Source organism: Salmo trutta, chromosome 17 (assembly GCF_901001165.1).
Source record: "Salmo trutta chromosome 17, fSalTru1.1, whole genome shotgun sequence".
Lineage (NCBI taxonomy): Eukaryota > Metazoa > Chordata > Actinopteri > Salmoniformes > Salmonidae > Salmo > Salmo trutta.
In genome coordinates, this window is record NC_042973.1 from 11,739,215 (window position 1) to 11,759,818 (window position 20,604).

A 20,604-nucleotide genomic window follows, 5' to 3' on the forward strand; every position below is an offset into this window, starting at 1 on the left:
TAGAGGTAGAGAGGAGGAGAGGTAGAGTGAAGGAGAGAAGGAGAGGTTTAGAGAACGAGAAGTAGAGAGAAGGAAAGATAGAGAGGTATATAGAGGTAGAGAGGTATATAGAGGTCTATAGAGGGAGAGAGAGAAATATACTGCTCAAAAAAATAAAGGGAACACTTAAACAACACAATGTAACTCCAAGTCAATCACACTTCTGTGAAATCAAACTGTCCACTTAGGAAGCAACACTGATTGACAATAAATTTCACATGCTGTTGTGCAAATGGAATAGACAACAGGTGGAAATTATAGGCAATTAGCAAGACACCCCCAATAAAGGAGTGGTTCTGCAGGTGGTGACCACAGACCACTTCTCAGTTCCTACGCTTCCTGGCTGATGTTTTGGTCACTTTTGAATGCTGGCGGTGCTTTCACTCTAGTGGTAGCATGAGACGGAGTCTACAACCCACACAAGTGGCTCAGGTAGTGCAGCTCATCCAGGATGGCACATCAATGCGAGCTGTGGCAAGAAGGTTTGCTGTGTCTGTCAGCGTAGTGTCCAGAGCATGGAGGCGCTACCAGGAGACAGGCCAGTACATCAGGAGACGTGGAGGAGGCCGTAGGAGGGCAACAACCCAGCAGCAGGACCGCTACCTCCGCCTTTGTGCAAGGAGGAGCAGGAGAAGCACTGCCAGAGCCCTGCAAAATGACCTCCAGCAGGCCACAAATGTGCATGTGTCTGCTCAAACGGTCAGAAACAGACTCCATGAGGGTGGTATGAGGGCCCGACGTCCACAGGTGGGGGTTGAGCTTACAGCCCAACACCGTGCAGGACGTTTGGCATTTGCCAGAGAACACCAAGATTGGCAAATTCGCCACTGGCGCCCTGTGCTCTTCACAGATAAAAGCAGGTTCACACTGAGCACGTGACAGACGTGACAGAGTCTGGAGACGCCGTGGAGAACGTTCTGCTGCCTGCAACATCCTCCAGCATGACCGGTTTGGCGGTGGGTCAGTCATGGTGTGGGGTGGCATTTCTTTGGGGGGGCCGCACAGCCCTCCATGTGCTCACCAGAGGTAGCCTGACTGCCATTAGGTACCGAGATGAGATCCTCAGACCCCTTGTGAGACCATATGCTGGTGCGGTTGGCCCTGGGTTCCTCCTAATGCAAGACAATGCTAGACCTCATGTGGCTGGAGTGTGTCAGCAGTTCCTGCAAGAGGAAGGCATTGATGCTATGGACTGGCCCGCCCGTTCTCCAGACCTGAATCCAATTGAGCACATCTGGGACATCATGTCTCGCTCCATCCACCAACGCCACGTTGCACCACAGACTGATAAATTGGATTTCCATAGATTATTTTAGTGTGATTTTGTTGTCAGCACATTCAACTATGTAAAGAAAAAATTATTTAATAAGATTATTTCATTCATTCAGATCTGGATGTGTTATTGTAGTGTTCCCTTTATTTTTTTGAGCAGTGTATATAGAGGTAGAGAGGTATATAGAAGTAGAGAGAAGGAGAGATAGAGGTATGTAGACGTAGAGAGGTATATAGAGGTATATAGAGGTAGAGAGGTATATAGAGGTAGAGAGAAAGAGAGAGAGAGGTATATAGAGGTAGAGAGAAGGAGAGGTATATAGAGGCTAGAGAGGCATACAGAGGTATATAGCGGTAGAGAGAAGGCGAGGTAGAGAGGTATGTAGAGGTATATGGAGGTAGAGAGGTATATATAGGTATATAGAGATATAGAGGTATAGAGGTAGAGGTATATAGAGATATAGAGGTATAGAGGTAGAGAGGTATATAGAGATAGAGATGTATAAAGAGGTATATAGACGTAGAGAGAAAGTTAGAGCAAGAAAGAATGAGTAATAAGCCGGAGCAAGAGACTGTCACTTTCTGCTCCTCAAATGGCACCCTATTCCCCACTGGGCCCTGGTCAAAAGTAATACACTGTACAGGAAATAAATTGCCATTGGGACTTAGTAAGTCAGTAGCAGGCTTCATAGCTGGTGTTTGAGTGGACTGATATCAAAGGCCAGTTAATGAGACTATACAGGCCTCTCTCTCTCTCTCTCTCTCTCTCTCTCTCTCTCTCTCTCTCAGGACTCAAGCACTCAAGCAGAGGTGGTCACAATGTCACTCTCCCTCTTTCAGTTATCTCTCTCCCTCCTCTTCTCCCTCTCTCCTTCCCCACTTCTCTCCGCTTCCCTCATCTTCTCCCCCTCTCCTTTCCTCCTTCTCTCTGCTTCCCTCATCCTTACCATCCTCTCACTCGCCCTTTCCTTCCTCTCTCCTCCTCTCCCTACCTCCCTCTTTCAGTCCTCTCTCTCTCTCCATCCTCTTCTGCCTCTCTCCATCCTCATTCTTTCTCCCTCCCTCATCCTTTCCCCCCCTTGCTCTTTCCTTCCCCTCTCCTCCTCTCCTGCCCTTCTCACTACCTCCTCTTCCTCTTTCCCTCTCCACCCCAAATTACACCAAGGTTGTCGTTGTTTCATTAGATGTTGCTGTGTAATAGTGTGTAGACGACAGAGAGTGATGGTGCCGCCTGCCTAATGCTTGTGTCAGAATGTTACATACGCCTTCTGTCAACGTTGGCTGAGGGAGAAAATAGGAGCGGACAGCCTTGAAGAGTTACTTTTGGTTCTAAAATCCTCTCCAAGGGTAAAATACCTTTTTTCTACAGAGTGCCGGGGTATTTGGCACCACTGAGTAGGGAAGAAATAAAGAAATGGAAGCAGGTACAATCTTTCTCTAGTACTGCTCTACTCTCCACTGTTCACCTCAGTACATGACTGCTGGTACACTGAGAAAGGAAGGTAACAAAATAACCCATCTTTGCTCAATGTTCAAAGGGAGCACAAACAAAAGGATGGTAGGTGTAATATGTAGGCTGACTGACCTACGCACACACATATTCTTCCACTTCATTACATTAACATGAGAAGTCAACATACAGGCACTTCTGTAGTGTATAATGGTACGTGGGAGTGATTCCCAATGTTCTATACCTGCCTCACAGGCCATCTTGTCAAGGCACCGAGTCACAATATGAACTCAGTCATCCACGTTGGAGGAAATCTGTGCTGGAATTCTTGAGAGGCAAACAGTAAAAAAAAAAACTGGAATGATACTGTTGTCTTTTGTTGCTATGACCACTTTATTATTTTGTTGAAATTACCTCTTTAGTTCAATGGAGTTATGTCAGTGATGATGCTTAGCCTGTTATGCCAAAAAGAACATGAACAATTTAGTACTATGAATACAGTACCAGTCCAAAATTTGGACACACCTACTTAAACTAAGAAAAAACACATGGAATTAAGATACTTTTGAGATTCTTCAAAGTAGCCACCCTTTGCCTTGATGACAGCTTTGCACACTCTTGGCATTTTCTCAACCAGCTTCATGAGGTAGTCACCTGGAATGCATTTAAATTAACATATGTTCCTTGTTAAAAGGATCGGTGAAACTGGAGGGCGCATAATTCAAATAAATTCTAATAGTTATTATGGATTTTAAACATTTAGTTACATATAAGTGTCTTATATTGGCTGAAAGCTTAAATTATTGTTAATCTAACTGCACTGTCCGATTTACAGTAGCTATTATAGTGAAAACAAGCCATGACGATTGTTTGAGGACGGCACCCCACATTAAATATTTTTCCACTGGCACAGGTTTCATACATTCACATATAAAGATTAAATATTCACTTACTTTTTGAAAATCTTCCTCTGATTTGTCATCCAAAGGGTCCCAGCTATAACATGTAGTGTCGTTTTGTTAGATAAAATCATTTTTTATATCCCAAAAAGTCAGTTTAGTTGGCGCCATCGAGTTGAGCCATCCACTCGTTCAACATGCAGAGAAAGGAATCCAAAAATCTACCCCTAAACTTTTTTTCAACAAGTCAAAATACGTTTCTATTTGTTCCTCAGACACCCTAAAATGTAATCAAACTATAATATTTATTTCGGAAAGAAGTATGTTCAATAGGAAACCGATTTTAGCAGGTGCGCAACTTCATCATGGCGCGCAAAGACATGGATTTCCAACACTGTGTCCTCAAACAAAAACTCTTATTTCTTATTCGTTTTTGAAGTTACAAGCCTGAAACCTTGAACATAGACTGCTGACAACTTGTGGAAGCCATAGGAATGGCATATTTTACAATATGAGCTTTCTCTTGCATTTCTAAGAGGATAGTCTCTCAAAAAAATAAAAAATATGGTTGCTTTTTCTTTGGATTTCTCCTATCATATCTATTGTGTTATATTCTCCTACATTATTTAAACATTTCTACAAAGTGTTTTCTTTCCAATGGTACCAATTATATGAATATCCTGGCTTCAGGGCCTGAGCTACAGGCAGTTTACTTTGGGCACATCATTCAGGTGGAAATGGAGAAAAAGGGGCCTAGCCCTAAGAAGATATAAGTTAATTTGTGGAATTTCTTTCCTTCTTAATGCGTTTGAGACAATCAGTTGTGTTGTGACAAGGTAGGGTGGTATATAGAAGATAGCCCTATTTGGTAAAAGACCAAGTCCATATTATGGCAAGAACAGCTCAAATAAGCAAAGAGAAATGACAGCCCTTCATGACTTTAAGACATTTAAGACATGAAGGTCAGTCAATCCAGAAAATGTCAAAAACTTTGAAAGTTTCTTCAAGTGCAGTCGCAAAAACCATCAAGCGCTATGATGAAACTGGCTTTCATGAAGACCGCCACAAGAAAGGAAGAGTTACCTCTGCTGCAGAGGAGAAGTTCATTAGAGTTACCAGCCTCAGAAATTGCAGCCAAAATAAATGCTTCACAGAGTTCAAGTAAGAGACACATCTCAACATCAACTGTTCAGAGGAGACTGCATGAATCAGGCCTTTGCTGCAAAGAAACCACTAAGAAGATACTTGCTTGGGCCAAATTTGAGATTTTTGGATCCAACCGCTGCATCTTTGTTAGATGCCGAGTAGGTAAATGGATGATCTCTGCATGTGTGGTTCCCACCGTGAAGCATGGAGGAGGTTTGATGGTGTGGGGGGGCTTTACTGGTGACACGGTCTGAGATTTACTTAGAATTCAAGGCACACTTAACCAGCATGGCTACCACAGCATTCTGCAACGATACGCCATCCCATCTGTTTTGCGCTTAGTGGGACTATCATTTGTATTTCAACAGGACAATGACCCAACACATCTCCAGGCTGTGTAAGGGCTATTTGACCAAGAAGGAGAGTGATGGAGTGCTGAATCAGATGACCTGGCCTCCACAATCACATAACCTCAACCCAATTGCGAGTGCTCAGCATACGTGGGAACTCCTTCAAGACTATTGGAAAATCATTCCAGGTAAAGCTGGTTGAGAGAATGCCAAGAGTGTGCAAAGCTGTCATCAAGAGAATGCCAAGAGTGTGCAAAGCTGACCACCCAGGCCCACTCATGCCTATGCCCCTGATGCAAACAGTGCATGATGATTGAATCGCGCATCATAAATAGCCTACTAAACAAGACTTCCGACCGTACTTTCTCAACACCTGGTTTGCATAGCCATTGTTGCCTTAGTTACCATTTACTGGTAGATATCATAAGTTAAAATGTCTTTCCTACCCTACCAGCTACAGCTGTAAGCTGCTCTGTGCCAAAACCAGCTGAGATCTGCATGCTCTTGCTGCCTGCAGATGATATTCCTGCTGAAACTAGGCTATGTGTACGGCGCGCATTTGAATGTAGTTCAACATGCTTTGCGATTGTGTAGGCTACTTTGTGCATGATTTCACTATTGTACTACATAATTGACAAGTCGTATACCTCCACTCCACTCCACTCCACTCCACTCCACTCTACACTCAACTCCACTCCACTCCACTCCACTCTACACTCAACTCCACTCCATTCAATTCCACTCCACTCCATTAAACTCCACTCCACTCCTCTCCTCCCCACTCCTCTCCACTCCACTCCTCTCCACTCCACTCCTCTACTCTACTCTACTACACTACTACTCTACACTACTACTCTCCACTCCACTACACTCCACTCCACTACACTCCACTCCTCTACTCTACTCTACTCCACTACACTACTACTCTACACTCCACTCCACTCCACTCCTCTACTCTACTCCTCTACACTACTACTCTACACTACTACTCTACACTCCATTACACTACACTCCACTCCACTACACTCCACTCCTCTACTCTACTCCTCTACACTACTACTCTACACTACTACTCTACACTACTACTCTACACTCCATTACACTACACTCCACTACACTACACTCCTCTACTCTACTCTACTCCTCTACACTACTACTCTACACTCCATTACACTACACTCCACTACACTACACTCCTCTACTCTACTCTACTCCTCTACACTACTACTCTACACTACTACTCTACACTCCATTACACTACACTCCATTACACTACACTCCACTCCACTCCACTACACTACACTCCACTACACTCCACTCCTCTACTCTACTCCTCTACACTACTACTCTACACTACTACTCTACACTCCATTACACTACACTCCATTACACTACACTCCACTACACTACACTCCTCTACTCTACTCTACTCCTCTACACTACTACTCTACACTCCATTACACTACACTCCACTACACTACACTCCTCTACTCTACTCTACTCCTCTACACTACTACTCTACACTACTACTCTACACTCCATTACACTACACTCCACTACACTACACTCCTCTACTCTACTCTACTCCTCTACACTACTACTCTACACTACTACTCTACACTCCTCTACACTACAATCCACTCCACTACTGGTCCTTTGTGTTTTACAGAAAGTGCACTCTCCTACTGTACATGAGTGAGCAGCTATTACCGTTGTTACTGATACTGTCCGTTCAGCATCAGGTCTAGTAGGTTCTCCACATGTCTATTGTAGATATACAGTCTATATACAGATATATATATATATACATACAGGAGTGTATATACACATAAAGTACACTATATATACAAAAGTATGTAAGTGGATTAGTGGATTCGGCTATTTCAGCCACGCCCGTTGCTGACAGGTCTATAAAATCGATCACACGGCATGCAATCTCCATAGACATACATTGGTAGTAGAATGGGCTTACTGAAGAGCTCCGTGACTTTCAACGTGGCACCGTCATAGGATGCTACCTTTCCAACAAGTCAGTTCATCAAATTTCTGCTCTGCTGGAGCTGCCACGGTCAACTGTAAGTGCTGTTATTGTGAAATAGAAAAGTCTAGGAGCAACAGCGGCTCAGCCGTGAAGTGGTAGGCCACACAAGCTCACAGAACGGGACCGCCGAGTGCTGAAGTGCGTAGCGCGTAAAAATCTTCTGTCCTCGGTTGCAACACTCACTACCGAGTTCCAAACTGCCTCTGGAAGCAACGTCAGCACAATAATTGTTCGTCGGGAGCTTCATGAAATGGGTTTCCATGGCCGAGCAGCCGCACACAAGCCTAAGATCACCATGCGCAATGGCAAGCGTCAGTTGGAGTGGTGTAAAGCTCTCCGTCATTGGACTCTGGAGCAGTGGAAACACATTGTCTGGAGTGATGAATCACGCTTCACCATCTGGCAGTCCGACGGACGAATCTGGGTTTGGCGGATGCCAGGAGAATGCTACCTGCCCAAATGCATAGTGCCAACTGTAAAGTTTGGTGGAGGAGGAATAATGGTCTGGGGCTGTTTTTCATGGTTTGGGCTAGGCCACTTAGGTCCAATGAAGGGAAATCTTAATGTTACAGCTTACAATGACATTCTAGACAATTCTGTGCTTCCAACTTTGTGGCAACAGTTTGGGGAAGGGCCTTTCCTGTTTAAGCATGAACAAAGCAAGGTGCATACAGAAATGGTTTGTCAAGATCGGTGTGGAAGAACTTTACTGGCCTGCACAGAGCCATGACCTCAACCACATCGAACACCTTTGGAATACATTTGAACACCGACTGTGAGCCAGACATAATCTCCCAACATCAGTGCCCGACCTACTAATACTCTTGTGGCTGAATGGAAGCCAGTCCCTGCAGCAATGTTCCAACATCTAGTGGAAAGCCTTCCCAGAAGAGTGAAGGCTGTTATAGCAGAAAGCCCATGATTTTGGAATGAGATGTTTGACGAGTAGGTGTCCACATACTTTTGTTCATATAGTGTATTTGGCCTGGCGAAGCGGTTTTATGCGCTTATTGAATGGAAGCTGATAATGAGTTTTTTACTCCGCTGGTATCAGGAAGAAATGAGTCCTCAGTGTCCAAGACCGAGTCAAGACCGAGTACAAATGTATTCAACACAGAGACAAGACCGAAACACTCAAAATGTGGTCTTGAGAGCAGTCTCCAGTACTACAACACTGCTAAGGTGTTTCTGAAACAGCAATGCAGGAGGGACTTAGAGCACCTTCAAGCTTAAACGGTTTGAAACTAAGGGGGGCAGAGGTCCCCTCAGTAGGATAGGCATTGACGCCTCTGGTCCCAAGGGCTAGCCTTACCTGATCAGGGTGATCTTGACCTTGGACGAGGTGCTCTTGATGATGGCCGAGGCATTCAGGTGGCTGCGGCCATACAGGACCTGGTTGTTGATCTGATGGGGCAGGAGAGAATGAGAGAGCATTAAACTACAATAGAGAGTATTCATTAGGGCACACCGTAGCAACAACAAAAAAATTACGGTAATAAATAACATTTCTTAATGTTATTAATGGACAAGTTCATGTAGTTCATCCCGCTTCGGTCAGTTTTCTTCCGTTTGATGCCAAATAAACACAACCCATATCATATACCGGAAGAAGACGGGATGGGTTTCATTTCTTTATCTCTCTAACAAAGAAACAGCAACATAAACATGAACACAGGCATGAACACACACATGAACACACGCATGCAAACACAAATACACCCTGTAAGCAAGCGTGCACCAAACACACACACCACACACACACCACACACAGTCATCTTATTGTTGGCGATGAAAATGACAGGATGATGCCTCCGCTCAAGTTGGACAACAGTGTTAAGCACATGATTACGTGCGCACATACACACACACACACACTGCAGAGAGATAGGTAACCCATTTTAACTAAATGCTTTTATGATGATACCATTCAACCTTTAGTAAAAGTCTAAATAAAACTGACTAGCTCCATCGGGTCCTATTGAACAGGATTCACATGGCCATATCAACATAAATAATTGCTACATAAAGCCCAATGATGGCTTAAAATGTTTTAGGTGGTGTTTGTGTGTGTGTGTGCACGTGTGTGCATGTCCCTGTGACTGTGTGTGTATGTGTGTGCACGTGTGTTTGTCCCTGTGACTGTGTGTGTATGTGTGTGCACGTGTGTGTGTCCCTGTGACTGTGTGTGTGTGTGTGCGCACATGTGTGTGTGTGTCCGTGTGACTGTGTGTGTGTGCACGTGTGCACGTGTGTGTGTGTCCGTGTGACTGTGTGTGTGAATGTGTGTCCGCATGCATCAGCCTGTGACTGTGTGTGTATTGCAGTGTGTCGGGTCTGCCTCCCTCCTCTCCCGCTGCTTGTGGCGAGCCACATACATTTTTCATAGCAGCAGTGACTTTGTTGTAATGAGTAAAGCTGGCATGACAGAGAGGGTGGGAGGAATGGAGAGAATAAACAACAGGGTTAACAGAGGGAGGGAGGAGAAAGCGATATGATGGAATGAATGAATGAATTGGCACGAAAAGGAAGACAACAGACACAACAAAGGGTCAACTGTCAGTTCCAATTCAGGCTCTTCGATGTTACTATCAATGTTGTGGAAGATAATCTACGACGAACACATCAAAACACTACAGCTCTATGTAGACACATATATAATTCATTGCATTCAGTAGCAGTGCTCAAACCAAGCAACTACTCTAATCAAATCATAATAATCAATCACATCTATATTGCATGGCTACTCGCTGCCTAGGCAGTCTTTTCAGAAGCTGAACCTCCCTAAGGAAGACAGAAAAGAGGAGATACAGAAAAGAGAAGTGAACATCAATAGACAGAGAATGGAAAGAGGATAGAGAAAAGTGTTTTAGGTTAGCCCCTGTGGCCTTAGCGACAGCTATTCCCCCGTCATTCCTCAGAGGCAGACACACACACTCAGACGCGTGCACACACACACTCGATCCCTTCGATGTCAACAACTACAGACCAGTATCCCTTCTTTCTTTTCTCTCCAAAACTCTTGAATGTGCCGTCCTTGGCCAGCTCTCCTGCTATCTCTCTCAGAATGACCTTCTTGATCCTAATCAGTCAGGTTTCAAGACTGGTCATTTAACTGAGACTGCTCTTCTCTGTGTCACGGAGGCTCTCCGCACTGCTAAAGCTAACTCTCTCTCCTCTGCTCTCATCCTTCTAGACCTATCTGCTGCCTTTGATACTGTGAACCATCAGATCCTCCTCTCCACCCTCTCCGAGCTGGGCATCTCCGGCGCGGCCCACGCTTGGATTGCGTCCTACCTGACAGGTCGCTCCTACCAGGTGGCGTGGCGAGAATCCGTCTCCGCACCACGTGCTCTCACCACTGGTGTCCCCCAGGGCTCTGTTCTAGGCCCTCTCCTATTCTCGCTATACACCAAGTCACTTGGCTCTGTCATATCCTCACATGGTCTCTCCTATCATTGCTATGCAGACGACACACAATTAATCTTCTCCTTTCCCCCTTCTGATAACCAGGTGGCGAATCGCATCTCTGCATGTCTGGCAGACATATCAGTGTGGATGACGGATCACCACCTCAAGCTGAACCTCGGCAAGACGGAGCTGCTCTTCCTCCCGGGGAAGGACTGCCCGTTCCATGATCTCGCCATCACGGTTGACAACTCCCTTGTGTCCTCCTCCCAGAGTGCTAAGAACCTTGGCGTGACCCTGGACAACACCCTGTCGTTCTCCGCTAACATCAAGGCGGTGACCCGATCCTGTAGTACGACCCTGCCTCACACAGGAAGCGGCGCAGGTCCTAATCCAGGCACTTGTCATCTCACGTCTGGATTACTGCAACTCGCTGTTGGCTGGGCTCCCTGCCTGTGCCATTAAACCCCTACAACTCATCCAGAACGCCGCAGCCTGTCTGGTGTTCAACCTTCCCAAGTTCTCTCACGTCACCCCGCTCCTCCGCTCTCTCCACTGGCTTCCAGTTGAAGCTCGCATCCGCTACAAGACCATGGTGCTTGCCTACGGAGCTGTGAGGGGAACGGCACCTCCGTACCTTCAGGCTCTGATCAGGCCCTACACCCAAACAAGGGCACTGCGTTCATCCACCTCTGGCCTGCTTGCCTCCCTACCTCTGAGGAAGCACAGTTCCCGCTCAGCCCAGTCAAAACTGTTCGCTGCTCTGGCACCCCAATGGTGGAACAAGCTCCCTCACGACGCCAGGACAGCGGAGTCAATCACCACCTTCCGGAGACAACTGAAACCCCACCTCTTTAAGGAATACCTGGGATAGGATAAAGTAATCCTTCTAACCCCCCCCCTTAAAAGATTTAGATGTACTATTGTAAAGTGGTTGTTCCACTGGATATCATAAGGTGAATGCACCAATTTGTAAGTCGCTCTGGATAAGAGCGTCTGCTAAATGACTTAAATGTAAAATGTAATGTAAATGTTGTGTTGTGATGAATTGTGTGGCCTGAGAGGAGCCCTGGCATCAACAGTGACAGTGTTGTGTTGGGAGTTGGGACTGTCCGACTATATGGGATAAAGTAAAAATCTGAGGCCGGCACCTGACCCGCAAATATAGAAAATGCACTGTACAGACAAAGATGGCGGAACTTTTTTTTTTACAGGCCTTTTTAGATAGGCCTATGTTTCTGCATATAATTTCCAACATTTTGATAGGCTATTTGTTAGTCAACTTGACTATAATTAGATACATGCAGCTTCTGTTCTGTCATAGAAGATGAAATAAACCCTAGCTCACCAGAATAATGTAATAAATAAATAGAATGAATGCTTCAACCTAGTTGATATCGGTAAAGTTTGTTTTCTCTTTCCTCTTTCATCTCTGCTTCTCTTGGGCAGCAAAGATGTTTAGGGACTGGGGAGAAAATGCAATAACAAAAAAAACAGGAACAATTTTCCATGCAGAAAATCAGTTTGACCAGTTTTAAGGAAATTAAACATGTTTTTGATAAGATTTCAGTTTGGCTTGTATGCATACTTTATGTGGTTGAAATACTAATCAGCTTTTATGATGCTGATAAAGACAGCAACACCACCTCTACAGACGGTCCCTAACTGCACATTCATGAAATCAAATTTTATTGGTCATATACACATATTTTGCAGATGTTATTGTGGGTGTAGCGAAATGCTTGTGTTCCTAGCTCCAACAGGGCAGTAGTAGCTAACAATTCACAACAATACACACAAATCTAAAAGTAAAATAATGGAATTAAGAAATATATAAATATTAGGACGAGCAATGTCGGAGTGGCATTGACTAAAATACAGTAGAATAGAATACAGTATATATATATATGAAATGAGTAAAGCAGTATGTAAACATTATTAAAGTGACCAGTGATTCCATGTCTATGTATATAGGGCAGCAGCCTCTAAGGTGCTGTAACGATCGTCTGGAAGAGGGGACCAAGATGCAGCGTGGTAAGTGGTCATAATGATTTTTAATGAGACACTTCAAAAACAAACAGGGAAAACGAAAGCCAAAAGTTCTGCCAGGTGAACACACACAAGACAGAAAACAACTACCCACCAAAACCCCAAAGGACAAAAGGCTGCCTAAGTATGATTCCTAATCAGAGACAACGATAGACAGCTGCCTCTGATTAGGAAACCTACTCGGCCCAAAACAAAGAAATACAAAAACATAGAAAAAGGAACATAGAACACCATGGCCAATGTAACACCCTGGCCTAACCAAAATAAAGAACAAAAAACCCCTCTCTATGGCCAGGGCGTTACAGATGCAGGGTTGAGTAAACGGGTGGTAGCCGGCTAGTGATGGCTATTTAACAGTCTGATGGCCTTAAGATGGAATCTGTTTTTCAGGCTCTCGGTCCCAGCTTTGATGCATCTGTACTGACCTCGTCTTCTGGATGATAGTGGGCTGAACAGGCCGTGGCTCGGGTGGTTGATGTCCTTGATTATCTTTTTGGCCTTCCTGTGACATCGAGTGCTGTTGAGCCTTCTCCACCACACTGTGTGGGTGGACCACACATTTCAGCTCCTTCGTTCTGTTGACGTTGAGGGAGAGGTTATTTTCCTGGCACCACTCCGCCAGGGCCCTCACCTCCTCCCTGTAGGCTGTCTCGTCATTGTTGGTTATCAGGCCTACTATGGTTGTGTCGTCTGAAAACTTGATGATTGAGTTAGAGACGTGTGCGACCACGCAGTCATGGGTGAACAGGGAGTACAGGAGGGGGCTGAGTACGCACCCTTGTGAGGCCCCTGTGTTGAGGATCAGCAAAGTGGAGGGGTTGTTCCCTACCTTCACCACCTGGGGGGTGGCCCGTCAGGAAGTCCAGGACCCAGTTGCACAGGGCGGGGTTCAGACCCAGGGCCTCGAGCTTAATGATGAGCTTGGAGGGTATGTGTTGAAGGCTGAGCTAAAGTCAATGAACAGAATTCTTACATAGGTATTCCTCTTGTCCAGGTGGGATAGGGCAGTGTGCAGTGCAATGGCTATTGCATCGTCCGTGGATCTGTTGGGACGATATGCGAATTGAAGTGGGTCTAGAGGGTCAGGTAAGGTAGAGGTGATATGGTCCTTAACTAGCCTCTCAAAGCACTTTATGATGACAGAAGTGAGTGCTACGGGGCTATAGTCATTTAGTTTAGTTACCTTTGCTCTCTTGGGTACAGGAACAATGGTGGACATCTTGAGGCAAGTGGGGACAGCAGACTGGGATAGGGAGAGATTGAATATGTCCGTAAACACTCCAGCCATGCTCTCAAGATGCTGAAATAAATAAATAATATTTCTTCACTCCTGCCCCCGCATTTTAAAGAAATGCTTAATTCTGCAGGACTTAATTTTAAATTAGGCTATGTGAGAGGTTATAGTCCTACAGTCAGTGTCCAGATTTCAGTTAGGCTATATTGCTATGGAGGCCCGCCTCAGTAATGGTGAGGGAAACACTGCTCTTACTCTGGACTTCTTTATTCAAGCAACTTTGTATGAACTTCGAAGTTGAACGATCGCGAAGGAAGGAGAAACCGGAGTAAGGGGAACAACGGATAAGAAAAGACAAGACTATTTTGACGTTGTCGTGGTGAAAATCTAAAGACTCGACACTCACGTTGTGTTTTGTGGCCAAACATTGTGATAGAGGTTTTCCTGGAATCTGTGTCTCTCTGAGAACAGCGGAGGTGGGCAGAAGAAAGACCTTCGCACACCTACTTCCGTTGCCTACTGCTTGGATCCACCTGGCGATCTGTTCACCGTCTGCCCTGGCCTGACCCCCCCCCCCCCCCCCCCCCCCCCGAGCTTTTACTCTGAACTTACAATGGCTAGCCCCCAAGTCGTTATATATATTTTTTAAATCATGTGCATTTTGCTATTTGCCTCCTGCATGCTTTGTTGCCAACAAACTTTCTTTACCCAACCGTGGGACCGACTATGTTTGTTCCCACACTCGGGACTCTGACTCTCTATTGGTTACATAGACTTTTGGTCTCCCATCCTATTCTAACCACCTCTCGCCGGCTTTGTATTCATGTTGCCTGATGAAATTGCTGTGCAATATGATCTTGTTGCCATCTAATGCACATTCAGATGTCATAAATCAGCACTGCAGAGCTCTCCCTGTCCTATGCCGTGCCTTGATTGTATTACTGTTGTATTACTGTTGCTCTGATATCTGTTTCACTGATTTCTGCTCTCGTAAAAGCCTGGGTTTTCTGCACGTTAACACTAGAAGCTTATTGCCTAAAATGGATCAATTGAAAGTGTGGGTTCACAGCTCCAATCCAGATGTGTTGGTCATTACTGAGACGTGGTTAAGGAAGAGTGATTTGAATACTGATGTCAACCTTCCTGGTTATAACCTTTTTCGGCAAGACAGATCTTCCAAAGGTGGGGGGGTGGCAATCTTTACCAAGGATCAGCTTCAGTGCTTGGTTGTCTCCACTAAGTCTGTCCCCAAGCAATGTGATTTGCTGGTTTTAAGTATTAAACTTTCAAATGGCTCTTTGTTGTTGCTGAGTGGCTGTTGCTGGGTGACTGTTGCTGGGTGCTATCGTTCTCCATCAGCACCGGCCTGTGCCCTACCTGCCCTAAGCTCTCCTGGCCCTTTACACTAAGTCTGAATTTGTCCTGGTAGATGACTTCAACTGGGACATGCTTAAACCACCTGACTTAGTCCTAAAGCAATGGGACTCCCTAAATCTTTCTCAGATTATTACCAATCCCACAAGGTATGACGCCAAACACCTAGAAAAGGCTACTCTCCTTAATGTTATCCTCACAAATAATCCTGATAGGTATGAGTCTGGTGTTTTCTGTAGTGACCTTAGTGATCACTGTTTTACAGCCTATGTTCGTAATGGCTGTTCAGTGAAACGACCTGTCCTAACTTGTTATAGACGCTTGCTAAAAAACTCTAATGAGCAAGCCTTCCTTCATGAACTGGCCTCTGTAAAATGGTATAGAATCAGCTTTATCCCCTCTATCGAAGATGCTTGGACCTTCTTTTTTTATATTTTCAGTGGTATTGTTAAACACTCCCCCATAAAGAAAATGAGAATTAAAAACAGGTTCAGCCCCTGGTTCAACCATGATCTTGCAGAGTTACTCCACCTCAAGAATTGCATTTGGCGAAAGGCTCGGCACACGCATGCTCGGGCTGACTGGCTCTAGTTGAGGCAAATGAGAAATAAGTGCACTCAGGCTATCCGGAAGGCCAAAATTAGTTACTTTAAGGAGAAGTTCTCTCTCTGTGGGTCTAACCCCAAGAAGTTCTGGAAAACAGTTAAAGACCTGGAGAATAAACCCTCCTCCTCACAGCTGCCCATGTACCTTAATATTGATGATGTGGTTGTTACTGACAAGAAGCACATGGCTGAGCTCATTAACCACCACTTCATTAAGTCTGGATTCCTATTTGACTCAGCCATGCCTCCTTTCCCGTCCAACATTTCCTCATCTCCCACCCCTTCTAATGCGACTATCCCCGATGCTTCTCCCTCTTTTTCCCCTTCCCCGCTACTAACTGTTATAGGCCTATTTTTATTTTGCCTTGTTTATCAAAAGTGTTGAAAAACTTGTCAATAATCAACTGACTGGCTTTCTTGATGTCTATAATATTCTCTCTGGTATGCAATCTGGTTTCTGCTCAGGTTATGGATGTGTCACTGCAACCTTAAAGGTCCTCAATGATATAACCACTGCCCTTGATTCTAAGCAATGTTGTGCTGCTATTTTTATTGACTTGGCCATTCTTGTGTCTCTGAGGGGTCTTTGGCCTGGTTTGCTAACTACCTCTCTCAAAGAGTGCAGTGAATAAAGTCAGAACATCTGCTGTCTCAGCCACTGCCTGTCATCAAGGGAGTGCCCAAAGGCTCAATGCTAAGTCCCATTCTCTTCTCAATTTACATCAACAACATAGCTCAGGCAGTAGGAAGCTCTCTCATCGATTTATATGCAGATACAGTCTTATACCCAGCTGGCCGCTCCCCGGATTTTGTGTTAAATGCTCTACAACAAAGCTTTCTTAGAGTCCAACAAGCTTTCTCTACCCTTAACCTTGTTCTGAACAAAGGTCATGTGATTAGGTAAGAAGAATGCCCCTCTCCCCACAGGTGTGATTACTACCTCTGAGGGTTAAGAGCTTGAGGTAGCCACCTCATACAAGTACTTGGGAGTATGGCTAGACGGTACACTGTCCTTCTCTCAGCACATATCAAACCTGCAGGCTAAAGTTAAATCTAGATTTGGTTTCCTCTATCGTAATAGCTCCTCTTTCACCCCAGCTGCCAAACTAACCCTGATTGATGACCCTCATACCCATGCTAGATTACGACACATAATTTATAGATCGCCAGGTAAGGGTGCTCTCGAACGGCCAGATGTTCTTTACCATTAAACACCTCTGTGTGTGTCCCCCATTTAAGATCTGCCCATCTTTCATGAAAGGATCATATTAGATGACCCTCAAAGGCAGCTGCCAATCAAAAGATGAGATTCAAATCTTCTGATCAAACAACCCCTGTGCATGTACGCTGTGTGTGTGTGTATGTTTGTGTAAGGTGCTGCAACACCTTGTAAAAAGCCACTCTTCCACCCAATCCATTGCACAGCGATTCCCCAATCCAACTCACATTGTTTATCCATCACCCAATCGTCCAATCAGCAGAGGTACTGTATATACAGCTCTTTATTTGGCTCAGACCCCCCCTTCCTCTCTTTCTCCTCCCCCCTCTCTCTTTCTTTGTGTTTCTGCCCAGCATAGTGTTCCAACTCCTGTTTTGATTCAAAACCTGCAGCTGTCACACAGTGAACTTGAAAGGGCAAGAGAGCGAGAGATACAGTGCCTTCAGAAAGTATTCATACTCCTTGATTTATTCCAACATTTGTTGTGTTACAGCCTGAATTTAAAATGGATTAAAAAAAAAATCCCTCACCCATCTACACACAATATCCCATAATAGCAAAATTAAAACATGTTTTTAGAAATTTTGGGAAATGTATTGAAAATGAAACACAGAAATATCTAATTTACATAAGTATTCACTCCCGAGTCAATACTTTGTAGAATCACCGTTGGCAGCGATTAGAGCTGTGAGTCCTTCTGGGTAAGTCTCTAAGAGCTTTCCACACCTGGACTGTAGCTCCCGAGTGGCGCAGCGTTCTAAGGCACTGCATCTCAGTGCAAGAGGCGTTACTACAAACCCTGGTTTGAATCCAGGCTGTATCACATCCGGTCATGATTGGGAGTCCCATAGGGCGGTGCACAATTGGCCCAGCGTCGTCCGGGTTTGGCCAGGGTAGGCCGTCTTTGTAAATAAGAATTTGTTCATAACTGACTTGCCTAGTTAAATAAAGGTTAAATAAAACATTTAATTGAGCAACATTTGCCCATTATTCTTATCAAAATTCTCAACTTAATTGAGCGAAACAGTATACAGTAAGGGAAAAAAGTATTTGATCCCCTGCTGATTTTGTAAGTTTGCCCACTGACAAAGAAATGATCAGTCTATCATTTTAATGGTAGGTTTATTTGAACAGTGAGAGACAGAATAACAACAAAATATCCAGAAAAATGCATGTAAAAAATTTTATAAATTGATTTGCATTTTAATGAGGGAAATAAGTATTTGACCCCCTCTCAATCAGAAAGATTTCTGGCTCCCAGGTGTCTTTTATACAGGTAACGAGTTGAGATTAGGAGCACACTCTTAAAGGGAATGCTCCTAATCTCAGTTTGTTACCTGTTTAAAAGACACCTGTCCCCAGAAGCAATGAATCAATCAGATTCCAAACTCTCCACCATGGCCAAGACCAGAGAGCTCTCCAAGGATGTCAGGGACAAGATTGTAGACCTGCACAAGGCTGGAATGGGCTACAAGACCATCGCCAAGCAGCTTGGTGAGAAGGTGACAACATTTGGTGCGATTATTCGCAAATGGAAGAAACACAAAAGAACTGTCAATCTCCCTCGGCCTGGGGCTCCATGCAAGATCTCACCTCGTGGAGTTGCAATGATCATGAGAACGGTGAGGAATCAGCCCAGAACTACACGGGAGGATCTTGTCAATGATCTCAAGGCAGCTGGGACCATAGTCAACAAGAAAACAATTGGTAACACACTACGCCGTGAAGGACTGAAATCCTGCAGGGCCCGCAAGGTCCCCCTGCTCAAGAAAGCACATATAGATGCCCGTCTGAAGCTTGCCAATGAACATCTGAAGGATTCAGAGGACAACTGGGTGAAACTGTTGTGGTCAGATGAGACCAAAATGGAGCTCTTTGGCATCAATTCAACTGTTTGGAGGAGGAGGAATGCTGCCTATGACCCCAAGAATACCATCCCCACCGTCAAACATGGAGGTGGAAACATTATGCTTTGGGGGTGTTTTTCTGCTAAGGGGACAGGACAACTTCACCGCATCAAAGGGATGATGGACGGGGCCATGTACCATCAAATCTTGGGTGAGAACTTCCTTCCCTCAGCCAGGGCATTGAAAACGGCCAAGGCAACAAAGGAGTGGCTCAAGAAGAAGCACATTAAGGTCCTGGAGTGGCCTAGCCAGTCTCCAGACCTTAATCCCATAGAAAATCTGTGGAGGGAGCTGAAGGTTTGAGTTGCCAAACGTCAGCCTCAAAACTTTAATGACTTGGAGAAGATCTGCAAAGAGGAGTGGGACAAAATCCCTCCTGAGATGTGTGCAAACCTGGTGGTCAACTGCAAGAAACATCTGACCTCTGTGATTGCCAACAAGGGTTTTGCCACCAAGTACTAAGTCATGTTTTGCAAAGGGGTCAAATACTTATTTCCCTCATTAAAATGCAAATCATTTTATAACATTTTTGACATGCGTTTTTCTGGATTTTTTGTTGTTATTCTGTCTCTCACTGTTCAAATAAACCTACCATTAAAATTATAGACTGATCATTCCTTTGTCAGTGGGCAAACGTAAAAAATCAGCAGGTGATCAAATACTTTTTTCCCTCACTGTAGCCTAATTTATTGGCACCAGCGCAGAGCATCAGCCTTTCCCCCAGTGAGTGCGCATATTCACTCTTTATCATTGTTGGATCCGTGCGAATTTCCTTTTCCAGGCTAGATGGATGTCATATTGTATTTGTGTCTCCCCTTCTCGTAGGCCTATTATATGGATCAGACAACATCGTTTTTATTGATCAGTTTGTCAGTGTCAGCAGAGTAGGCTACCATGTCATTTTTATAGTATTAAAAAATACTCTGCTAATGTCTCCTGTCATATAAAGTGTAGTAGAATTGCATGAAATGTGTTCATAAAAGGGCACATTTTTCCTGTACAGAGAAACGGATCTGATATAGCCTATAACCTAGGCCTAATCCATGCCACTACGCACTCAGCCATACATTGAAAGGTCTTTCTTGCCTAAATTATGACTATCCAATATTCTCATCACATTATGAATAGTAGACTATCTTACATAAGTCTGCAAATGTTATAATGAATGGAATGCTTTATTATAAAATACGCATTTTTATGGTGAAAATTAGCACCTCCAAACTGGAAACTCACGCCCCGCCTATGGGTACATTTCCCTTGACCTGCCATTTTGAAGTCGCCGTCTTGTGACTGTTGGATTTGTATAGCGCCTCACAATCATTACAGCCTACATAACATAGCCGGCACTGCTATCATCCTCTGCTATTCACCAAATCTTTCCCAAACATTAGACTACTGTTCTGGCCCTCCTCCTATTTATTTTCAACTCTCCATTTCACAGCTTTTCTCTTATTGAATTAAACTCATTTTTTCCTCAGTGGATTGATGTTAACTTTTTCATCCCAGGTTTCCCAAAAATATTTGTCAGCTGGTGTGTATTTGTCAGCTGGTGTGTATTTGACAGCTGGTGTGTGTTTGTCAGCTGGTGTGTGTTTGACAGCTGGTGTGTGTTTG

General features: G+C 44.5%; 1 protein-coding gene across 5 annotated transcripts in view; it reads right to left on the bottom strand.

Moving 5' to 3' along the window:
• Nucleotides 1–20,604, bottom strand: part of LOC115151590 (inaD-like protein) — a 113,193-nt gene that overhangs the window by 64,755 nt on the left and 27,834 nt on the right. For all 5 annotated transcript variants that reach the window (XM_029695649.1, XM_029695647.1, XM_029695648.1 and 2 more), the window contains exon 3: nucleotides 8,510–8,601. In XM_029695649.1, the coding sequence (XP_029551509.1) occupies nucleotides 8,510–8,601 (92 nt within the window). The remainder of the gene's footprint in view (nucleotides 1–8,509; nucleotides 8,602–20,604) is intronic.